This window comes from Gorilla gorilla, chromosome 23 (assembly GCF_029281585.2).
Source record: "Gorilla gorilla gorilla isolate KB3781 chromosome 23, NHGRI_mGorGor1-v2.1_pri, whole genome shotgun sequence".
Classification (NCBI taxonomy): Eukaryota; Metazoa; Chordata; class Mammalia; order Primates; family Hominidae; genus Gorilla; species Gorilla gorilla.
Window position 1 is genome coordinate 37,452,907 of NC_086018.1, and position 22,839 is coordinate 37,475,745.

The window sequence follows — 22,839 nt, forward strand, 5'->3', positions numbered from 1 at the left end:
TCGTCCCATTCTGCAGATGAAGATACTGAGGCTTAGGGATTGAAATGACTGGAACACTTGGCGAGCTGGCATAGAACCCAGGTCTTAAGCACCCTGGGATTCAGCTTCTCCACCTACTGAGCACCTCCGTGCCTACTGTGTGCCAGGCCTCTGTGAATGTGGGAGGGGAAAAGAGTGACAGGGGCCACGTGGGAGGAAGGAATTGGGGGATGTTTCCCCTTCTGGCCAACTCTCTGGGAGGGAGGCTTCTGGCACCACAGGGCCTGAGCTGGGAGGGTGGAGGGTGGGGCCTGGTGTGCCCAGCTGTGGCTGTGAGTGTGACCGAGCAAGTTACTTATCTCTGACAGGCTGGGCGTGGGGAAGATGTACTTGCCACACAGCGCCCAACACACTGAGTGCCGCATTGAGGACATGGAGGCGGACTTTGGTATGAACCCAACAAGGCTGACTCCACTTCGGCCTCCCAAGAAGCTTGGGAATCTGGAAAGGTCAGGAGAACAAAGACCCAAGTTGGGGGAAGATGGAGAGCAAGCAAGTCCCCTGACCCTGGCCAGCTCTGGGCAGGGCACCTTCCCTGGGGAGTGGGGCGTATCTTTACTTCTCACTGGGCCTCAAGGGCAGGGGCTGGGGCTTGGGCAGGTCCTCCTCCCCTTTGCCAGGAGCAATGGAAATGGAGGAATGTGATTATTTTGTGCCTGCCTTCGTGCTTGGGGGCCAATGTCAAGGTTTTCTTGATGCTCAGAACAAGTTCAATGGAGAATCCAGACTTGAAACAGCACTTCTTTCATGGGCTGAGGGACGCCCAGAGTTGCTGCTGAAGGCTCAGGGAGGGAGAGAAGGTTCTGGGGAAGGAAAGTGTCTGTGAGGCGGTCCCTTCCAGAGGGGAATGAGTCCCAGGCAGGGAGAGCTGTGGCATGGGGAATTGGGGGAGGGGGACACATTTGAGCAGAAATTGAGGGTTCTTTGGGGGCCGGAGAAGAAGGGGCAGAGAGGGTTGAACAGCCAGGCTGGGGAGAGGAGGAGGGCAACATTTTTGCAGGGCAGAATAGACTGGATTTTGGGGGAGTGACAATTACCTTAAGCACATGTCATGGAGATGATTTATTTATTTTTTTGAGATGGAGTCTTGCTCTGTTGCCCAGGCTGGAGTGTAGTGGCATGATCTCGGCTCACTGCAACCTCCGCCTCCTGGGTTCAAGCAATTCTCCTGCCTCAGCCTCCCGAGTAGCTGGGATTACAGGCGTGTGCCACCACACCCAGCTAATTTTTGTATTTTTAGTAGAGATGGGGTTTCATCATGTTGTCAGGCTGGTCTTGAACTCCTGACCTTGTGATCCACCTGCCTCAACCTCCCAAAGTGCTGGGATTACAGGCATGAGCCACCGTGCCCGGCCCATGGAGATGTTTTAATGGAATGTGCTTAGAGTGATAGGAACTAGGAATGGATCTTACACTTTCAAATGGTTGGGAAAACATCAAAAAATGTTTCTGGACACATGAAAATGACACGAAATTCAAATTTTTGTGTCCATAAAGTTTTATTGGAACACTGCCAGGCTCGTTCTTTTACGTATTGTCTATGGTTGATTTTATGCTACGATGGCAGAATTGAGTAGTTGGGACAGAGACCATATGGCTGGCAAAGCCTAAAATATTTACAATCAGTCTCTTAAAGCAAATGGTTTGCCCACCCTTGCTTAGAGAGAGCCTCCAGGAAGAAGAGAGCAGTGAGGGTGACGTTGAAGAAGGGGGCAAGACTAGGTTACCAGGGGCTCCCTGTGCCCCGCCCAGGCACTGAACTTAAGCTGAGGGCAAGTGGGAGCCATTGAAGGTGCGGGCAGGAGAGTGACCTGCTCAGGTGAATGTTGGAGTAGGATCACTCTGCCTCCTCAGCAAGGATGGATGAAGCTGGGCACGGAGGCACCTGGAGCAGGTAGACCAGCCCTAGGCAGCCCGGATGGCTCAGCAAAGGCCTCTGGGACTACTCTGGAGCACATTCGCTGGGATATAGCATAGGTAGTGCATCCCTGCACCTTCGACGATGGCGGCGCAGAGATGTCTGCTGCGTACCCACAATGCCTTGTGCCTCGCACCGCGGGAGGAAGTGGCTGTTCAGTAGGCCCCAGAGCGGAACCACTTGAAAGGCGGGAAACACGTGGGGGACGCCTCTGAGCCCTGAGAGGAATGGCCCAGAGCAAGGCCACGAGGAGCCAGGGCACGACACGGTGGGCCCTCGGAGAACCGCTGGTGGGCAAGTGGCAGGAGAGTAGGCTCAAGAGGGTGGGCAGGGCCGACCAGGCCTGGGGTGGCCGGGTGAGGGGGGCGGGGGAGGGGAGGCCCCCCCAGTTACCCTGGGAGTGCGCAGGTGGCTTCGGGCATGTGAGGGACGGAGGGGGTCGGAAGGACACAGGCCGGTGTACAGCGGTCACCCACGCCCCAAGCAGACACACAGACTCTGTAGACACCGTAACAGGCCCGGCACCGTGCACACATCACAGGCCCAGGCCTCTGCACATGGTCACAGATGCCTGCGCGAAATACCGGCCCAGGTTCACGCGGGCACAGGCGGATCCACGCACACACCGCAACACGGGTCTGCACGTTCATGCACACACACAGACTCAGGCACGCGGAGTCACACCGACCCGGGCACGCTGCGGAACGCACCCGTCCACGCATACACAGAACGGGACTTGCTGCCCCGCACGCACACCAGGCCTGCACTCCGAACTACCCGCGTTCCCCGCACACGCCCCCGCGCAGGCCGCCCCGGGCCGTGGGCCGGCGCACGCACGGTCACAGGAGGGGCGCGCGCACACTCGCACTCACACACACTCGCTCGCACACGCACACACTCGATCCAGCACGCGCGGGCGGAGCGGGGCGGCGGCGGCCGGAGTCTGCGGTGCGAGGCGCCCCCGGCCCGGCGCGGCGGCGGAGCCCGGCTGGCGGGGGAGGGGAGGGGGTTGCGGTGGGGGCGGGGTGGGGGCCGGAGCCGCTTGAGCCGGCGGGAGCGGGCACCCCTGCGCGCCGCGCTCGGCCTCGCCTCCGCGCCCCCCGCGCGCCCGCCGCGGTCCCTCCCCCGCGCCCGTCCGCTCGCCGGGCCCCCGCGCCCGTCCGCTCGCCGGGCCCCCGCCGCCGCCCCGGGGTGCAGCCGAGCGGCCGCGCCGGGCCCCCGGGACGGGGTGGAAGTGGGGGTGGGGGGAGGGGATCGGGGCCGGGCCGGGGCCGCGCTGCCTGCGATGCCGGGCGCCCGCCGCAGCCGCAGCCGCAGCCGCTGCCGCCGGAGCCCGGGATGGGGCGAGAGGCTGCGGCGGACGCCAGCATCTCCCCGCCGGGGACCCCGGGGGCCGCGGAGCCGCCGCCGCCGCTGCTGCCGCCGTTGCTGAGACCCAGCGGGCGATGGGTGAGTTGACCCCGGCGTCCTGGGGGGCGCCGCGGCCCCTCTATCCCCTCGCTGCCCGCCCTCCCGCGCTGCGCTTGGCGCCCCCCGCCCGGCTCCGCGGCCCACTCCCCGAGCGTGACCTTAGGGGGCGGGCGCGGGCGCACTGGGGCTGGGGGCCCGGAGGCCGCGGTGGGGGCGGGATGCCGGGGAAGCCGCTCGGCGCGGGCCCCCTCCCCCTACCCGCCGCTCCTCCGAGCTCCCCGGTCCCCGGAGGGCAGAGCCTCAGCGCCCGACCCCCTCCCACGGCCGGGCGGGGGACGTCCCCGAGGCGCGGGGCTCGAGCCGTGCTTTGTGCGCGGCACCCCCCAGCCTCCGGCGCGGCGCCCCCACAACCTCCGGCGCGGCGCGGGGCTGGGGTGGGAGGCCTCCGCGCCCGCCTTCCCCACCCCCGACCCCAGACTGCGGCGGCGGCAGCCGAGGCCCAAGCGCAGTCGGGGGCTGGGCGGGTGCGGGGGCTGCGGCCGTAGCTACCCCTGGGGACCAGGCAGAGGCAAATGTGGAGAGGGCCCCCGGCCATTTACCGGGGTGGGGGCTCCCGGCTCCTTGCAAATGCTCTGCCCAGGGCGGGGGAGGGAACCTGGCTGAGGGAGGGCGCTATAAATATCTGCAAATAGTGAGTTCTGGAACCGGGAGTGGGGAGGGGAGTGCGCCTGGGTGTGTGTATGGTGGGGTTCCTGAGCTGGGGTGCAGCAGGAAGGGATGCCGCGCGGCCAGACCTAGTGGTCTGAGGTCGGATGACCCCCAGCCCCGGAAGATGCCCCTGAAGGCCCCTGATGGGGTGTGGGCAGACACACTACCCCAGTGGGATTCCTCCCTGGTCCCCCACTTCATTCCTGGGACACACCAGTCCAGATTCGCCTTGATGGGAGAGTTGTGAGCACTGGCGTGTCGTTTGGGGAGGGGGAGCAGTTATGAAAGATCCAGATATGGAGCCCAGCAGAAGGATGGAGGGGAGAGCCCCCACCCCCAGGAGCTGCAGCTGTGAGGGGGTTTTCAGTCTAAGGAGTGCTAAGGGGAGCCGCTCTGGGTCCTAGGAAAGTTTGAAAGAGGGGTCCCAGCCCAGAAGGAAGAGAGAGGTTACTGGAAGAGATGATGACAGGAAGCTGCCAGAGATCTCTGGGTAGAGAAAGGTGGGAAGGGCGTTGTGGGCCAAGGGAATGGCATGAGCAAAGGCTCAGAGGTGTGAGTGTCTGGCGTGTGTTGAGAGGTGGCAGTGGGAACAGTCAGGCACTGTGGGTGCCCCCTGGAAGAAGTGAGATGAAGACGGGGGAGAGGCTGGGCAGGGAGGCCAGGTGGAGGTGAGGTGGGAGGGCACAGCAGGGAGCTGGCACTTGGTCCTGAGGACGGCAGGGAGCCAAGACCTGGCTGGGGGGATGCCGCTGGCTCAGACCCATTCTAAGGGCCTGCCTGGTGCCCTTGGTGTGGTCAGGGCTACTTGAGGCACACTGGGGATTCCTTTTGCTTTTCTTTTCTTTCTTTTTTTTTTTTTTTTTGAGATGGAGCCTCACTCTGTCGCCCAGGCTGGAGTGCAGTGGTGCCATCTTGGCTCACTGCAACCTCCACCTCCTGGGTTCAAGCAATTGTCCCACCTCAGCCTCCCGAGTAGCAGGGACCACAGGCGCCCGACACCACACCCGGCTAATTTTTGTATTTTTAGTAGAGATGGGGTTTCACCAGGTTGGCCAGGCTGGTCTCGAACTCCTGACCTCAAGTGATCCACCCACCTCGGCCTCCTAAAGTGCTGGGATTACAGGCGTGAGCCACCTTGCCCAACCCTGATGATTTCTTTTTCTGTAGTAACTGGACCACCTCAGGGAGTCAGCTTTCTGAGCCTCGGTGTCCACATCTGTGAAATGGGGAGGTTTTGTTTTTGTTTTTGTTTTGAGACAGGGTCTCACTCTGTGATCCAAGCTGGAGTGCAGTGGTGTGATCATAGCTCACAGCAGCCTCAACCTCCTGGGCTCAAGGGATAGTTCTCTCAACCTCCTGGGTAGCTAGGACTACAGGTGTGAGCCAACACACCCTGCTAATTTTTTAAAAAGTTTTTAATAGAGATGAGGTTTTGCTATGTTGGCCAGGCTGGTATTGAACTCCTGGGCTCAAGTGATCCTCCTGCCTCTATCTCCCAAAGTGCTCGGATTCCAGGTGTGATCAAATGGGGGAGAATTTTGAATGGAATGAGTTGCAGAGAGGATTGAATGAGAGGATGCACACAGGGTGCCTGGCACCTGAGCAGCACTCAAGAGATCGCTGGCTGCGGTATTATTACCTGGAAAACGAGGATGCCGATGCCAGCTGGTGGGCCAGGCCAGCTTCACTGGGCAGCGGCCATGAGAATCACGAGAGGGCTGGGCTGGACGTGAACGGCAGAGAGCTTAGGGTGGGGGAACTGCGTGGTCCTCATGCAATTCTGGGAAGACTCTACATAAGCAGTGAGGAGTGGCCAGAGGCAGGGTGGTCTGCAAAGACAGCCCCTCTTGGCCTCATGGGCACCCACCTGCCCAGCCAAGTCATTCAGGGTATCCTGCTGTGCTCCCCAAGAGCCAGAGCCTCTTTGCTCCCCAGAGTGCAGTGACGCAGCCCCTCATCTTAGCCATCTCCAAGCCCTTCATGTGGGGACCAGGTCTTGGAACACGGTGTCCTCAGGTAGGGGTAATAATTTACTGTGCTGGACGGAGAGGACATAGGCCTTGCCCTGAGGACATTAGAATCCGTTGGGGACCAGATACCCCTGGGCACCGATGCTCCACCTAGCCCTGTGCTGGCTGCTTGGGGGCAAGGAAAGAGTCACTAAAAGTAGGGGTTCCGGATCTAGTGGCCCGGTTCAAATCCCGGCCCTGCCTCTCTCACTGTGTGACTGTGGGCTGGTGACTCTGCATCTCTGTGCCTCAGTTTTCTTGTGTCTAAAATGGCGCTGAGGCGAGGCGTGGTGGCCCATGCCTGTAATCCCAACAGTTTGGGAGGCCGAGGTGGGTGGATCACCTGAGGTCAGGAGTTCAAGACCAGCCTGGCCAACATGGTGAAACCCCATCTCTACTAAAAATACAAAAATTAGCTGGGCATGGTGGCAGGCACCTATAATTCCAGCTACTTGGGAGGCTGAGGTGAGAGAATCGCTTGAACCTGGAGGCAGAGGCTACAGTGAGTTGAGATTGCACTCCAGCCTGGGCAACAGAGTGAGACTCCATCTCAAAAATAAATAGATAAATAAATAAAATGGGGGTGGGGTGCACTGTTACTATTTGAACAGCTTGGCATAGTTTCCAGTGGCCGTTTACTGCTCCCTTCCAGAATGAGTCTCCCGATTCACCCCTGCCTCCTTGGAGACTACACCACCTGCCCTCCGAGATGTGTTGTTTACGTGTCCCTGATGTCTTCCTTTTCTGACTGAGTCCCCCTACCCAGGGACCTGCCTTTCCAGATCCATTGCTCCAACCGGGGGCAATAGTAGGCTGGCAACTGGCTCTCTGGGAAACAAACCCCTGATGAGTTGGCCGATCGCCGTGGTGTAAATCCTCCCCATATGGCTGATTTTAAGCCACCCGTGGCCTAACAAGAGTGTCATAATGGGAGCTGGTTCGTGCCAGCTTTAGTCCCCAGGCATTCAGTGGGTGCTTAATAGATGATGGTTGAATGACGAGGAAAGGATGCAGAGAGTGTTGGTCAGCTAGATTTGGGAGCTGCGGGCGATACTGTAGGTGAGAAGGGCTTTCAGGGGGAGGCGTGGGAGGGCTGGAGGTGAGGGGCCACCCTGCACCAGCCCTGGGGTGAGGCTTGAGGGAACGGAGAGCTTCTGGTGTCCTCCCCGTCCTGAGACCCTTTGCACCCCTGACCCTGACGCACACTTGCACTAGCCCCTCCTTCCAGGGGCTCCTCTCCACCTTGGCCTGGCCTTGGGGTTCTGCACAGAATGGGCCCCAAGCTTAAGCCAATGAGAGCTCGGAGATGTGGCCCAAGCAGGTCCCAAACCTCATGTTCCATTCCCTTGCTGTGCTGTTCCCTCGACTTGAATTTCTCTTCCATTCACTGTCCCCTGTAACTCTGTTGTCCATCAAAAGCTTCCTCATGACCCCCTTCCTCTGTGACACCAGCCCCACAACCCAAGTCAGATAGACCCTTCTCCCCCTCTGCTCTTCCCCCGATGCTACAGCCCCTCCCATGTACACGTTCCTGCCCATAAAAATATCAATAGCCAGCATGTGTTGTGTTCCTATGGCAGCCAGTGACAGAGGTTCCGGGATAGTCCCCTCTACAGATGGGGAAATCGAGGTGCAGTCTCTTGTTCACACTGACCCACTCTTTTTTTTTTTTTTTCTTTTGAGAAGAGTCTCACTCTGTCACCAGGCTGGAGTGCAGTGGCATGATCTCAGCTCACTGCAACCTCTGACTCCCTGGTTCAAGTGATTCTCCTCCCTCAGCCTGCCGAGCAACTGGGAGTATAGGCACGTGCCACCATGCCCAGCTAATTTTTGTATTTTTAGTAGAGACGGGGTTTCACCATGTGGGCCAGATGGTCTCAAGCTCCTGACCTTGTGATCCGCCTGCCTCGGCCTCCCAAAGTGCTGGGATTACAGGCCTGAGCCACCACGTCCAGCCTGCACTGACCCACTCTTTACATCTTAGCTGCACCATCTCTGGCTCAGGGAAGCCCACATGCTTCCTGGTGTTCTTGCTGTCAGCTCCCAGAGTATCACGCCGGTGTCTTTGGCGTGTTTGTTACGTGTTCCTGATAGACTTTCAGCGACACAGGTACTGAGGAGGCCCTCAGTTAAATGTGCAGATGGATGGATGAATGGATGGATGAATGGATGAATGGATGGATGAATGAATGAATGAATGAATGAATGAGTCTCAGCCCAGGTGAGCAGCCTTGCTGTCCTGCTTATTACTCCTTCTCCATCCCTGATGGAAGGGACTGACCCTCCAGAGGGCAGCCTCACACTACAGAGGGAGGGTACAGGGACCTGCTTGGGAGGGGCTATTGTCCCCACTGCCAGGAAGGGGACAGTGAGGCTTCGGGAAGGGGCGGAGCTGCCCATGGCCTGGAAGCAGGCCAGGAACCCCCTCTCACAGCAGGGAGCTGACAAGGGGACCCACGGCCTTGCCCATAAGTCAGGAAGTTAACCGACTTGTCACGTACTTCTCCTTGGGCTGCCTGAAGTGGAATTCCCCCTTTTGGCTCACTTATTTTCATCTTTTCTATAAAAATAAAATTGAAACAATGGAAATCATTCACACACCTAATTACCGTATTGTTTATGAACTTATTTGGCTCGAAACTTTGGTTCTTACTGTTATGCCCAGACCATTTGTTCCCCAAAGAAGACCACCAGAGTCCAGAGTCAAAGCCAAGCGGCAAGGATCTTTACTACAAGTTCGAACCTGGTCCCTCCATTCCACAGCATATAAGAGGGCCCTGAACAATGCGAGTGTTTGCTTTTTATAGCCTGAGAGTTACAGGGGAACAAAGGTACTGGGCTCAGGAAGTTTGAGAGATATATGGCGATATGTGGTGAGATGGGAAGATGGGATGTGTTTGTACTGGGCTTGTTTGTTTTGAGCCCGGGGCTGAGGAATGTGCCCGGCTCCTTTCATTACCGAAGTGGGAATCCCTTGAGAGGGGTGGGTGAGGGCCAGGCCAGGGAGACAGACCTGTGCACGTACCAGGACCTCAGAGCCTGCTCTCCGGCTGCCCTCTCTGGGCAGGCCAGGAACTTCCCAGAAGGAACAGCCCAGAGACAGGGTTCTAAGTGAGGGAGGCCAGCCCGAGTGGGTTCTGGGACTCTGGCTGGCAGGCCTGGTGGTGGATGGCTCCCACGGTTGTCCTCCCCACCTTGGCCTCCGGGTCATCATAATTTGCTGCTCTTTATCAAGCACTTACTATGTGCTTGGCCCAGGGCCAACCAACCACTTTCTATGCATTCTCCCAGAGATGTTTCTAACTTGCTGAGAGGCAAGCACTATTATCATCCCTGTTTGGCACCTTGAGGGTACCCAGAGTTGGGGGCCCACAGCTGGGAAGCGGCAGGGCTGGGATTGTGTCCAGCCTATAGGACCCTCGGAGAGCAGCCTCCCTCGGTCACCCAGACCTGTTCCTTCTCTCCCGTGGGCTCCCAGCAGGGCCTGTTCCCTGAGGCTTGGAGCCCTGAGACAGCCATCACTTAGCCTCTTGGCCTCCAGGCTTCCCCTTCAAGGCCCTCCTTCTGCCACTGTCCTGGGCCCTGTCTCTGGAAGGCCTGCTCAATGTCACCTGGGCGGCCTGTGTAAAGTACCTGTTTGCCAGACCCTAGCCAGCCCTGCTGAGTGGGCATCTCACAACAGGAGGGCTGGAAGCCCACAGTTTAAAAAATACTGACTTGGACTCCCAAAGTAATCCTAGTACTTTGGGAGGCTGAGGCAGGAGGATTCATTGAGTCCAGGAGTCCGAGACCAGCCTGGGCAACATAGTAGGACCCTGTCTCTACAAAAAATTAAAAAAAAAATTAGGCAGGTATGGTGGCAAACGCCTATATCCTCATCTACTTGGAAGGTTGAGGGGGAAGATCACTTGAGCCCAGGAGGTCAAGGCTGCAGTGAGCTGAGATCGCACCACCACTCTCCAGCCTGAGCGACAGAGCAAGACCGTATCTCAAAAATTAAAAAAAATAAAAAATGCTGCCCTGAGGATACAGAGGCCTGTGCCTTCCAAGAGCCAGTTCACAGCTCCCTGGCATCTGTAGTGGCTACTAGATTTCCCAATCCCCAACCCTTGTAACCCAGATCCTGTGACCGAGCCCCCGCCTGTGTTCGTAGCCTGTGCCCCACCAGCTCTTCATACACCACGCTCACCCCTGCCCCACTGCCCCCGCCATGCTGTCATCCTAGCACTTGCTGCCTCTGCCTCTTCCTGGAAGCAAGTCCCAGGCAGGGCATGATGCCCAGAGCTTGCCTAATGCACTGGGCAAATCTCTCGTGGTGAGTCCTCATCTTGCTACCTGGGGCCTGGCACATGGTTGTGGCAAATTGTGGTGGGTGAGTGATGGTGGCTGCTGCAGGAGAGGGGCACAGGGAGAGCTGCAGGTGACCGGGGATGGGTTGGGCCCCCGGGCTGGCACCGGGCATGCACTAGGGCCTGGCTCTGTGCCTGGCACGTAGAAGGCATTTGATGCATATTTCTTGTCTTTTTTTTTTTTTTGAGACAGAGTCTCACTGTGTCACCCAGGCTGGAGTGCAATGGCGCGATCTCAGCTCACTGCAACCTCTGCCTCCTGGGTTCAAGCAATTCTCCTGCCTCAGCCTTCCCAAGTAGCTGGGATTATAGGCGCCCACCACCACACCCAGCTAATTTTTGTATTTTTAGTAGAGACGGGGTTTCATCATGTTGGCCAGGCTGGTCTCGAACTCCTGACCTCAAGTGATCCACCTGCCTCCGCCTCCCAAAGTGCTGAGATTACAGGTGTGAGCCTCTGAGCCTAGCCTGATACATATTTCTTTTTTTTTCTTTTTGAGACAGAGTCTTGCTCTGTTGCCCAGGCTGGAGTGCAGTGGCATGATCTCGGCTCACTGTAAGCTCCGCCTCCCAGGTTCACGCCATTCTCCTGCCTCGGCCTCCCAAGTAGCTGGGACTACAGGCGCCTGCCACCACACCTGGCTAATTTTTTTTTCCGTATTTTTAGTAGAGACGGGGTTTCACCATGTTAGCCAGCATGGTCTCGATCTCCTGACCTCGTGATCTGCCTGCCTCGGCCTCCCAAAGTGCTGGGATTACAGCCATGAGCCACCACGCCTGGCCTCTATCAGGCTTTCTTTCTCCACTCCAGGACCAGAGCTCAGTCCTGAGCCCGGAGCACTTTGCTCTCCCCAGCTCCTGCTCATCTACGCCGGCATCTGACCTGGTTCCTGCTGAGAAATGCTCTGAACTGGGGGCAGGGGAAGAGGGAGGGGTGCAGTCCCACACGGGCCTGGTGTCTCCTCCTTCACACCACACAGGGGATCCTCAGCTCTCTGAGGCACTCTGGGCAAGTTTCCCAGGGCCCCAGACGTTAAGGTTCCCTCTGCAAAAATGGGTGGGTTCAGCTGGCCACGTGGCCTCTCTGGGCTGATACCCTGGGCTCAGCTACACCCCTTGGAAGGTTTTCCCTTGGGATATGGGCACAAGTGAAAAATAGAGCCATACCCTCCAACTCACTGTAGGCATTCAGTGAAACCATGTGTGTAAGACGCTTTGTTAATTGTAGAACGCTGCACAAACTCATCAGGTCCCTCACCCGTCAGGCAGGCTCTACTGCAGACACTAGACACGATCGAACCACTTCCCCTGCTTAGCACTCAATTTCCATATAGTGAAATGAGGTCTATTTTGGCACCGTGGCCCATGGTTCCTGAGATATGAAAATGAAATTATGCAAAAAAAACTCCAGCACTTTGGGAGGCCGAGGGGGGTGGATCACCAGAGGTCAGGTGTTCAAGACCAGCCTGGTTAACATGGTGAAGCCCCGTCTCTACTAAAAATACAAAAATTAGCTGGGGCATGGTGGCGGGTGCCTGTAATCTCAGCTACTCGGGAGGCTGAGGCGGGAGAGTCACTTGAACCTGGGCAGCAGAAGTTGCAGTGAGCTGAGATTGTGCCACTGCACTCCAACCTGGGTGACAGAGTGAGACTCCGTTTTAAAAAAAAAGAAAAAAAAAAAAAGCCTGATAGAGCAAAATGCGCACTGTCCGAAGGTGACAGAAACCCATGTTGATGTTGGTTCCAGCAAAAGGTGCATGGGGAAGAGAAAGGCCTGCGAGGAAGGCCCAGTCAGAAGCCAGCCAGGCCCAGGGGTGGCAGGATGGTGGGGACACTGCCCTGCTTCTTTCTCTGTGCTTTCCTGATGTTCTAGAATGGATGAGAAACCTTTAAACCAGAAAAATGCAGTTGTATTCTAACAGCGGGAAGAAAAGGAGCCCTGGAGACAGCCGGCTCCTGCTTGGTCTGATTCTGGGGCCACCGCTTGCGGGCAGTGACCGGCTGTGGGGTCTCACCGTGGGGCTTGCCTAGCACCAGGCACTTCTACCAGAGCAAGTGAATCTGCGGCAGGAGGCCTGTGTTGCTCTAATTCCTGGAAATTGGGTCATGGGAGCCCAGGCCTGGAGCTCCTGGAATGCAGTGCTCTGAGAATTTTGTCCAAACACCTCTGACCTCCTTCCTCGGGGGCTGGTCCAGCCTCTTTCTTCCCCCGCGTCCCCCATGGTCCAGCCTCTTGGGCAATTGTCATACTCCGTATGTGAGCCTCACCTTCCTACTTCCCGGCCTTTGCTGATACTGGTCCCCTGCCCTCCTGAAGAGCTTGCCCCTTCCAGCCCAGCTGCTGCCAGAGCCCCCTCTCCTTAGGAAGCCCCTCCTGCCCCTCCCAGACAGAGGTGCCCGCAGGGCAGGAGCCAGGGCTGCTTGTTTCACCTCCATGCTGAAGCCCAGTGCGCGTGGTCATCCCTGTTGGCTGATGTTGTTACTGACCCCGGCCTCTAAGTGCTTTTCCCACTATCCTCCTACACACGGGTCAAGTTCTGCCTAGTGGTAGCGTTATTTGTCATTGCATCTGAGCCTTGATCCTGGGTGGGGTCAGTTTCTGTTTCTCTCCCAGCTTCTGACTCTGTACCCAGTACACTTTGTGCCCGGTACAGAGCACTCATCTGTCCATCCGTTCTTTCAGCAATTACTCCCTAAGTGCCTACTGTGCGCCGGTGACTGAGCTAGGTGGCAGGGGCACAGCTCTGCTGACATCAGGGTGGGCGGCTTGCAGTTTGCTTGCATGTGTTTTGTGCATGCTACATGTGTATGCACACAGCATGAACATCTCCATCACATGTAAACTAGCGTCTCTTAGGCTGCGCAGTCCTCTAGGCACCTTGTGCATTCCTGGTTAATTCAGCGAGTGTTGACAGAGTGCCCACCAGGCAGGTGCCAGGCCCTGACATGAAGTCTTTGCCCTTGTGAAGCACCTGTCTTGTGGAGCCACTGCAGTGAGAGCTGGTGCAGAGGGTGAAGGGCAGGGGGTTGGGGCAGCATCCTGGAGAGATGGGAAAGGGGTGGGGAAGGGAATTTCTGCCTGGCTGGGGTGTGCTTTGGGATCCCCTCTGCGGCCCTGGGGGCATCCCAGGCCTAGGAAAGCTGGACTGGGCCTTCTCGCTTTGGGAGTGCAGGCAGCCCCATCTCTTTGGTTCCGCTGCTCTCAAGAGCCCCAAAGAGTGATGAGGCTAAGAAGGTAGGAGTGGGCAGGAGCCCTGCTGCTGGGCACCGCGAAGAGAATACGAAGTACAGTGTCCCAAAGAGGAGACACATGGACATGACACGGGACCTGTGATGGAGAGCTAGCTTGCTTGCTTCCTTCTTTTTTCTTTTCTTTTCTTTTCGTTTCGTTTCATTTCTTTTCTTTCAGACAGAGTCTGGATCTGTTTCGTTTTGTTTCGTTTCGTTTCTTTTCTTTCAGACGGAGTCTGGATCTGTCGCCCAGGCTTGAGTGCAATGGCAATCTCGGCTCAGTCTCAAAAAAAAAAAAAAAAAAAAGAGGTAGAACCTTCAGATGCAGACAGAGAACCTAGAATCTGAAACTTAGAGGAGGAAACCTGGAGGAGCAAAGCTAGAATGTGGGTCTTCCAGAACATGGAGCTCGGAGGCCGCCACCCTCACCTTGATGAGCAGCAGTGGGCACATTGGCGGCTCTGCTGAGCTGGGCTGGGATGAGGACCCCCTCATAGCCTCCTGGGTTCCTGACCCTGGGCACATCCCCTCTCCAAGCAGAGGTGGACAGAGAGTAATTGGGAGAGGAAAAGAGACAGGGTGCCTTGTTCCAGCTGAGGGCAGGCTCCCTGGGTGCCCAGAGCCCCAGCCAGCTGTGTGCTTGCTCTGTCAGGACCACCCCCAGCAGGAAGCTAACTGATGCTCAGGTTCCCAGATCCCAGGGGCAACGCTGCCACCCTCCTGCCCAGGAGCTGCAGGCTGCAGGCAGGTGCGGCCTTGTCACCTCCCCAGGTCCCCACGGTGGCAGAGCCACATTCAAGCCCATTCCCTCACTCAGCAGCGCACCTGCAGCACCAGGGCATGAGGCAGTGAACACACAGCCGCCGTGAGCTGCAGTTCAGACGCTGGCGGGGAGGATCCTAACTACTGAGCCGCTCTTCCTTTCCCACCGTCTTCCCATAGCTCCTCCTGGCTGTGAAGGCTCCAGTCATTTCCTGTATCTCCCCTCTGCCACCGCTATCCCATTGGAAGGGGCCCTTAGGATTCACGTAGCTAAGCTGCCTCATTGGGGTGTGACAAGCCCAAGTTGGCAAAGCAGGCAGGACTAGGACCATGGGCCACTTGTGTGAGCCCCAGACAGGCCTGAGAGCCCTGCAGCATTGACTGGAAGGTGTGGGTGTGTGGATTTGGCGTGGTCATTTATTCATTCAACAAACTCAGGGTGAGCACCTTTTTTGTGTGGGGCTCAGTGCTTGAGGCTGGGGACCCAGGGGCGTCAGACAGCACAGCCCTTGTGTGGGACAAGGGGTTCTGGGGAGTAGGCTGGGATCAGGGAGGCCTGGAGAAGTGCAGCTCAGCCGAATCCTCTAGGAACAGGCACGGAGATTGAAGGGCGAGATTACACAGAAACTTCTGTGCCTCCTTGAGGGACTTGGACTTTCTCCTGAGGGCAGCGGTTCCAAGCTGGGAGGGGCAGCATCAGATGTGGCTTTCGCTTGGCTCATGGGGGCCGGGTTGGGGGCCCATTGAGGAAGCTGCTGCCATTCCGGTGAGCGGTAGGCTCGGGGTTGGGAGATTTGGGAAGTGCGGGCAGTGGGACTGACTGCCTTGGTGGTGTGGGGAGGGGCCCAGATTTGGGAAGTGCGGGCAGTGGGACGGACAAGCCTTGGTGATGGGTGGGGAGGGGCCCAGAAGGGGGAGTGTTGGGAACGTCATCGGAGCGTCAGTCCCTTGGTGCCAGGCTTGAGTCACAGGTTACTAGCTCAGGTTGTTGGGACGGCGATTTGAGTTTCACCTCGTTTGCCACAGAGGGTCTCAGGCCAGAAAGCCAGGCCTGGTGTGACCCAAAGCCCATGCCCACTGCCCTCCTTGCTGCCCAGCCCAGATCGTTCCCGCCAGGTCTGCACCTCGCTGTCCCTCACTCCATCTGGCACTGGGCCGCCTGAGCATGCAAGTGTGCCCACCACCTGCTTCCCTGTACACATGGGTAGGTGCCGGGGGAACAGCATCCACTCCCCACTGCCTAGGACTCTTGGACCAGACCTCCACCTGCCACCTGGTGCATGAGAGCCTCTGCCAGCCAACAACCCCTCCACTGCCACCCGGGGCACAATGCCTGGGACAAAGTCCCCAATGCTAGAGAAGACCCCAAAGGACGGGGAAGGGCGGGGCGCACCCTCCCTTCCATTTCCCCGTACCCCCGCTCCGCTCAGCCCGCCAGGCTGGAGATGGAGCTGAGGCTGTGTACTGAAGTGGCCCTTTGTACGTTGTCACCAGAGGATGGCGAGCCTGGGCGGGAGGGGCTGGCACTGCCGGGGCTGCAGGGCAGAGCGGCGCTGAACTCAGCAGAGCAGGGGCTTTCTCTGGGGCCACAGGGCAGGGGAGGAGCGCCTGTCAGGTGTGGGAACTCGCAGGCTGGGCCTGCACCCCCAAACCAGAGGATATTTGTCCCTCCAAGTCTGTTGCTGCTTCTCATCTGGGCTCCTGCGTCTTTGGACTGTTCCATGTCATCCAGCAGCTGTCCCTGCAGTGCATGCTCCAGGGCAGACTTCGTCCTGGGGGGTGGGGAACAGTGGTGACCGAGGCCTGTGGTGACCCTGCTCTCCTGTGGCCTCGCCAGCAGGGTGAGGGCGGGGCAGACGTAAACAACAAAGCGGGATCGCCTCTGCAGGGATGAGCGCTGGGGGGGACAGCCTGGAGAGAGGGCTTGCGGGCAGGGGCAGCACTTCAGCCAGCTGCTCAGGGGCCCCTGTCTGACGAGTGGCATCAGAGCATGCAGGGACCTGAGGAAGGGCGTTCCAGGCGGAGGGATCAGCCGGTGCGAGGACCCTGGAATGGGGCCATGCCTGAAGAGTGTAGGAGACAGGAAGGTGGGGAGTGTGGCTGGAGCCTGGGGGACAAGGGAGGCAAGGTCCGCAGAAACGCAGGCATCAGATGGCCAGGGTCCATGGCACGCAGAGGAGTTGGGGTTTTAATTCTTAGTGTGACAGGGCCATGGGAGGGCTTGAGCAGGGAGATGTGGCCTGATGGGGAATTTGCGGTGACTCTGGCTGCTGCAGAGGCAGGAGGGAAGCTAGTGAGGACCTCGGGGTGGCAGAGGAGGCAGAGAGAGGTCCATCCTGGGAGCATTTGGGGGAACGGGGCCTGCAGGCCTTGCTGCCCCTCTGCCGGGCATGTGGTGAGGCCGCACCCATCTCAGAGGACTGGCCTGTGTCAAGACTCTGGATGTTATACGTTTTAATCCCCTCGGGGTTGGGATGGCCTCACATTGCTGATAGAGGCACCGAGGCCCAGGGTATTCAGTGACCTGCCCAAGATCACGGAGGAGGGTTTGGAAGGGGCAGGATTTGAATCCAGCCCCTTTTGAGTCTAGACTCCAGAGAGCTATGGCCCCAAAGCAGCCCCCGCCCCACGCTGACTCCTGAGAGATTGGGGGTGGGCACCCAGGACAGCCCAGGGTCCAGGAGAGCCCTCTCACAGAGGCAGAAGCACTCAGCCCAGCCCCTCCTGCTTGGCTTTTCCTAGGCCTCCTTTGTTATCTGACGATGGCCACCCCCACTCAGACCAAAGGCGCTGGCTGCTCCTCTGCCTGGGAGGCACCACATCTCTGGGAGCCCTAGGGGTGGGGGCAGGGGCATTCTGACCTTGGAAGCCAGGGCAGGGCAGAGCTGGCTCCTTCCCTTCTCTTGTCCAGATGGTCTGGGGCAGTTTGTTCGGGCCTGTAAGGCTGAGTGGGCTGGGAGGTGGGTAGGGAGCTGAAAGCCCGAAGTATGGGGGTCTCGAGGATTTATCCCATTGGCCTCAGTGGGTCCCGTAGGCACGGAAGCTCTTAAGCCTTTGCGGAGGGGCTGGCAACAGGGGCCTATTGATGAATTAGAAGAAGCTGTGTTCCTTCCTTCCTCTAACCTGAAGCTTTGTTAATAATTAATTATCTGCCCAATTAATAATTACAGGCTTGAGCAGCCCCTTCCCACTGCCCTCACCCCACTCCAACCTCCTCTCCGTTCCTCCTTCCTTCGCCCTCCCAGCCCCCACTCCTACCCCCGCCCTTCCGGCCATCAGTCCCTGCCGGCCTTCCTCTGCAGAGATGGCAAGGCCCTGTGCCCTTGGGAGTCCCCCTGTCCCCGACACCACACAGGGCATCAGTTCTATTCTTCCCATGAGGGCCTTTTCGGCAGCCCTCCAGGGCAGGTGCGACACAATCTGACAGACAGAGACACGAGGCACAGGGGCAGAGGGGCAGAGGGGCAGAGCGACACGGTACTCATTCATTCTTTCACTGGATGCTATTGCGCTGTTCTCTGTGGTCAGCCACCACCCTGAGCAAGACAAGCAAACAGGAAATTCCTCTCCAGGCTTAGGGGATAGCGTGGGGGAACTCCTGAGCAGGCTGGGCTGAGGGCAGCCCCCCAGGGAAGGCAAGGGCCAGGAAGAGGGAGGAGTCCCTAGAGGGCGAGGTATTGGAGGGTGGGGCTTTTTGTATAAAGCTCCCTGGCAGCAGGAATGCTCAAAGCTCTGGGCTCAGCCTCCTTCCAGGGTAGGGTGTGATTTCTGTCTTCACCCTCAAGAGGAGTGTTCTCCACACTGGGGAATGAATGCCTTGCTAAGGGTGGACCCTTGGGCTTGGAGCCAGCAGTACAATAGCTGTCTGGCCGTCTCCTCTGGGCAGAATCCAGCCTCTGCCCCCACTCCCAGAGAGACCCAACTCCCTCCAAAAGGCTATGGACTCCTGGGCCCCCTTGCAGGAGAGGCAGTGTGGGTTCAGGCTCCCTGACCCCGCCCTGTCCCTGCCCGGTACTTTGTCAGAGACTCGGGGTCCCGCCGTGCCGAGAGTGTATTTCTGAGCTCTTCCATGCATATAGTGTTCCTTGGTTCCCTATCCTCGTCCCACTGAGAATGTCCAGTAGCCCCTCTGGGAGTCGGGGTGCAGTTCTCGGGAACCCTCCCACACAGAGAGGGAGCAAGGCGAGGCTCACAAGAGATGGACCTGCTTTTTACTGAGCGCTTGGCCCTGACAGGCTCTCCACCTGTAAAACCACAGTGTCCCTACCTCCTCAAGCACCTGGCACCTAGGAGTGGCTCTGGGAGGGTGGGGCTGCCTCTCACTGCTGCCTGGTTACCTGTTTCACAAAGGAGGAGACTCAGGCTGGAGAGGTGAGGTGACCTAGCTGGAAAGAGGTGGAGCCAGGAAACCAGCCCAGATGGAGGGCAGGGCCAGCATCTGGCGGGACAAGGTCAGTTCCTCCTGCAGTCATCTAACTGACACCTGGGCTCAGCCTCTAGGGAGGAAACTGCTGCCATAGAGCCTTGAAAGCCAGGCAGAGGGGACTAGACACTGTGCCTCAAGGCAGGTATGGGCCGGTGAGGGAAGGAGGCAGCAATGGCTGGGAGGGGCCCAGGCAGGGGTCAGGCAGCTGCAATGCGGGCTGGAGTCTTGGGGAGTGTGGGCCACAGGGAAGGGTTGGATGCATGTCACTCACAGGGAGGGCCAGGGCTTGTCAGTTTGACTCACTGAACTTCGGTTTTCTCCTCTGTGAAATAGCAGTGGGAGGCGGATGTCCACACGAGATTAGAGAACAGCTAAGATACTGAGCACAGCCCCTTCAGAGGGCGGCTCTTGGGGAGGCCTCAGATGTGCTGTCTTCTCATTCCCCTCCTTAGTCCTGTGTGTGCTGCTATCACAGAATACCTGAGACTGGGTAGTCTGTAAACAGCAGAACTTTCTCACGGATCTGGAGGCTGGGAAGTCCAGGGTCGAGGAGCTAGCATATGGCGAGGGCCCTCATGCTGCGTCATCCCATGGCAGAAGGGCAGAAGTATCCACACATGGAGAGGGGCAGGGCTGACCGCATGCAGTTATCAGGAACACGATAACTAACCCACTTTGAGCCCATGCTGTTATCAGGAACAATAACTAACCCACTCCTACAATAACAGCATACATTCCTCCATGAGGGTGGAGCCCTCACGGCCTAATCACCTCTTAAAGTCCACACCTCAACACCACTGCACTGGGGATTAAATTTCCTACATGTGAACGTTGGGGGACACATTTTTCAGACTATAGCACCCCCTACATGATTACAGGCTGGCAAGGGGAAGCTGTGGACACAGGGGCTTGGGGATCCCTGGGCCTGTGGCCAGGCCAGGCTAGCTGGAGGCCAGGATCAGGCAGACAGCAGCAAACAAACTCCCCAAGGAGGTGGTGCAGGTGGCATGGGACCCCTCGCTTGCTTGTCTCCAAATTCCGGGTGATCGGGGCTAGGGGAAAATAATGGGGGTGGGGGGATGGAAGTTAAGGGGAGGAGGGTGGATGGATGAGGAGGGCAGCCTGGATGGAGGTGGGCCGGCACGGTGAGGACAGGGGGCAGATGGATGTGGAGTGCCAGCTCCAGGGTAGATCAGGGCAAGGGTCTGCAGTGTGGGTCAGGATCCAGGGCCTCCGGAGCCTCCTGGAGTCTGGGCCTCACCTTGGAGGTTTCCTGACTTTTTGGACCTTGAGCCTCCTTTAAGCTGCAGGAGACCCAGACACGGCGCACTGTCCAGGGTGACCCGTTCCTGTTGGAGTTGGGTAGTGGTGGGAAGGGCTGCCCTGGGTCCCCTTGGCCTTGCAGGGAACTCTGGGCTCTGGGAAACATAATTTCAGCCTGGCCTTGCAGTGTGCCACCGGGGTGCTCACATGGTTTCAGGCTGGTGAGGGGCTTAGGAGGTTGGCAGGATGGGCAGATGCAGCTTTCCTGGGCAGCGGATCCGATCATCTACCAGAGCTGGAGAGCCCTGTGACCTGAAAGTGGCAGGCCCATGGGGTCCTGATGGCAGTGGGGGTGAGAGGGGCCCTTGCCTTGGGCAAGGCTGAAGGCAGCAGCCTGCACTTTGCCCCTGAAACTCTGAGAAGCCCCAAGGCCGCAGGTGGGTGTGGACTCTGCTGCTGTCACTTGCCAGCTGCGAGTTTGAGGCCCTGTGTGCCTGTGGGGGTGGAATGAAGCGAGGCCAGTGGTGCTACAGTCTTCACATCACCCCCAACCCTCTCACAGCCCCGAGCACCTTCCCTGCACACTGGCCCAGCCCTCACAGGCTCCCACTGCCTCCTGGCTCTGCACACAGCAGGTCTGTGGTCATGTGTGGCCCTGCAGAGGGGACCCTTTTCCTCTCCCTGAGAGATAAAGAGCCCTGTGCCTGAAATGCCACCAGCAGTACTCATTCCTCTGGCTAATCGCAAACATTCACTGAATATTTGCTCTGGGTGCTTCGGGCAGGAGCCACTGCTCACTTCTGGCCTGGCCTGTTCCCCCAGGCCAAGTTTACATCTCTCCATTCCAGGCTTTGTGTGTAAGAGGCAGTCAGAACCCTCGGGCCCTCCTGAAATGTGCATATGCACCACTAGCCCTGGGTGGGACATCCGCCCTCTGCTCCCTGATAAGGTCCCTCTCTGCCTGGACTGGGGACTGAGGATCCAAGATGGAAAAGCCCCAGCCCAGCGCCCCTGCCTTCCTGGAGTCAGAGAGGCCTGGGTTCTGCTTGTAGTGCAGCCTCCACCAATCACCACCTCCTCAGGGCCTCCATCTCCCTGCTGGTGTGGAGTGAGGGATGAATTCACAGCAGGGCTTGCCAGGCTTTTTTTTTTTTTAACTGTAGAAGCTTTCCTTCAAACAAAATCTTGCGAGGCGCTCAGTGTCTGAAATTGAAAAGCTGGGAGCATCTTCTTGATTGTGTTTTTTGGGGGCGAGTCCCTGGGCTTTGTTTTCTCTCCCCCTTCACTCCACCTCTCTCTCAGGTCCCGGGGCACCTGGAGGGGAGTTCCAGGGACCTGGCTGGGAAACAGCTGTCCTCAGTGCCCATGGGACCAGTCCATGGGATGTGTCTGTACATCTGTGTATCGGGCCCTGAGGCCCACCTTTAGCCCACCTTCCCTCCCGAGGTCTCCTTCTGCCAATCACCTGCCTAATGCCCCTGCACCCTGGTGTCAGGCAGCCCCCCAGAGCTGCATCCCTCCCTCCTGTAGTTAACCAATGCTCTATGAGCCCCTCTCAGCCAAGACCTTGGCATCAGCTCACCACTGCCCCGCCCCTGGCCCTCCCCTTCATCACGGGCCGTCTCTCAGGCTTGGCGCCCTGGGATGCTCCCTTGCTCCAGCTCTGCGACTGTCCCCATGAGGTTCCTCCCTCAGTGCAGCCCCATCTCTCCAGCGGTGCTGGCGCGGTGGACCCGGTTGACTCCCTGCCTCCTGCCCTCTCCGTTCAGTCTAAACTGCACAGTCTAATGTAGGAACCACTAGAGCATGCAGCTATTAAAATTCAAGTTAAATTAAGCTGGGTATGGTGGTGTGAGACTTGTCCCAACTACTCACGAGGCTGAGATGGGAGGATTGCTTGAGTCCAGGAATTCACATACAGCCTGGGTAACATAGGTCTCGTCTCTAAAAAACAAAAACAAAAACATTATGGAATGAGCCTCTGGGGATGAGGAGCTGATGTCCTGAATGGACCAGTGACCAGTGCAGGAGGGGTGGAGTCCTAGCAGGGGTAGATCCCAGCTTTGGGAACCAACTTTCCCAGGCACTTGCCGGCCACTCCGTGGGAAAGTCCTCAGGCAGCCTGCAGGGAGCTGGGATCAGCTGACGGGGATGGGTTTGGAGGGGAGAGAGTGGTGCACAGGGACTGGAGGTGGGGGAGGGGTGGGGTTGCCATGGAAAGGGCTCCTGGGATGGGTCTTGGGCTGAGCCTTTGGCAAGGCCTCCACCCTGGAGCTGAGCCAGCAGAGAGTGGGGCTGACTCCATGAGGCCCAGACTCTCGTGGGTATTCTGGTGGCCTGGGCACCCTGTCTTTCCTGAACCCTGCCTGCCTAATCTAAGAACTGCTCCCTTTGTAGCTCTGTCTCTCCTCTGTTGGCCTAGTTTCTTCATCCATGGGTGGGCACAGCAGAAGCTGTCTCACCTGCTCCATGGTGAATGGGATTTGCAAGGATTTGACTCTGGCCATCCAGGGAAGATGGAGTCTTTGACCAGGCCTGGCCCCTGAAGCAGACTTCTTCCTTCTGAGCCTGCTGGGGAAGCAGAATTCCTCAATGCTGGGTGTCATGGTCTACCAGGCCCTCCCTCGCCCAGGCCACTTGTGTTGAGCCTGGAGCAGAACCCCCAGATCTGTAGTCTGCCTGTCAGCTTGGGGAGTCTCCATTTCCATCTGTTTCATTCCCATC

The 22,839-nt window shown here is 58.2% G+C and overlaps 1 protein-coding gene and 1 long non-coding RNA gene across 4 annotated transcripts in view; one reads left to right on the forward strand and one right to left on the reverse strand.

The window, feature by feature from the left end:
- The first annotated feature begins 406 nt into the window (after positions 1–406).
- Positions 407–22,839, forward strand: part of MGAT3 (beta-1,4-mannosyl-glycoprotein 4-beta-N-acetylglucosaminyltransferase) — a 37,900-nt gene continuing 15,467 nt past the window's right edge. For 2 of the 3 annotated variants that reach the window (XM_004065455.4, XM_063704894.1), the window contains exon 1: positions 3,112–3,406. Coding sequence is in view for 1 of the 3 variants with exons in the window: in XM_019018479.4 (XP_018874024.3) it covers positions 412–488 (77 nt within the window). In the remaining 2 variants the exon portion in view is untranslated. Of the gene's footprint in view, positions 489–3,111; positions 3,407–22,839 lie in introns of those variants that run through there. The other variant, XM_019018479.4, reaches the window with a different exon arrangement.
- Positions 21,931–22,703, reverse strand: LOC134758218 (uncharacterized). Its single transcript, XR_010133151.1, has 2 exons — positions 22,578–22,703; positions 21,931–22,059 (listed from the first exon to the last, which is right to left on the reverse strand). It is a non-coding gene; the product is annotated as an uncharacterized lncRNA (long non-coding RNA).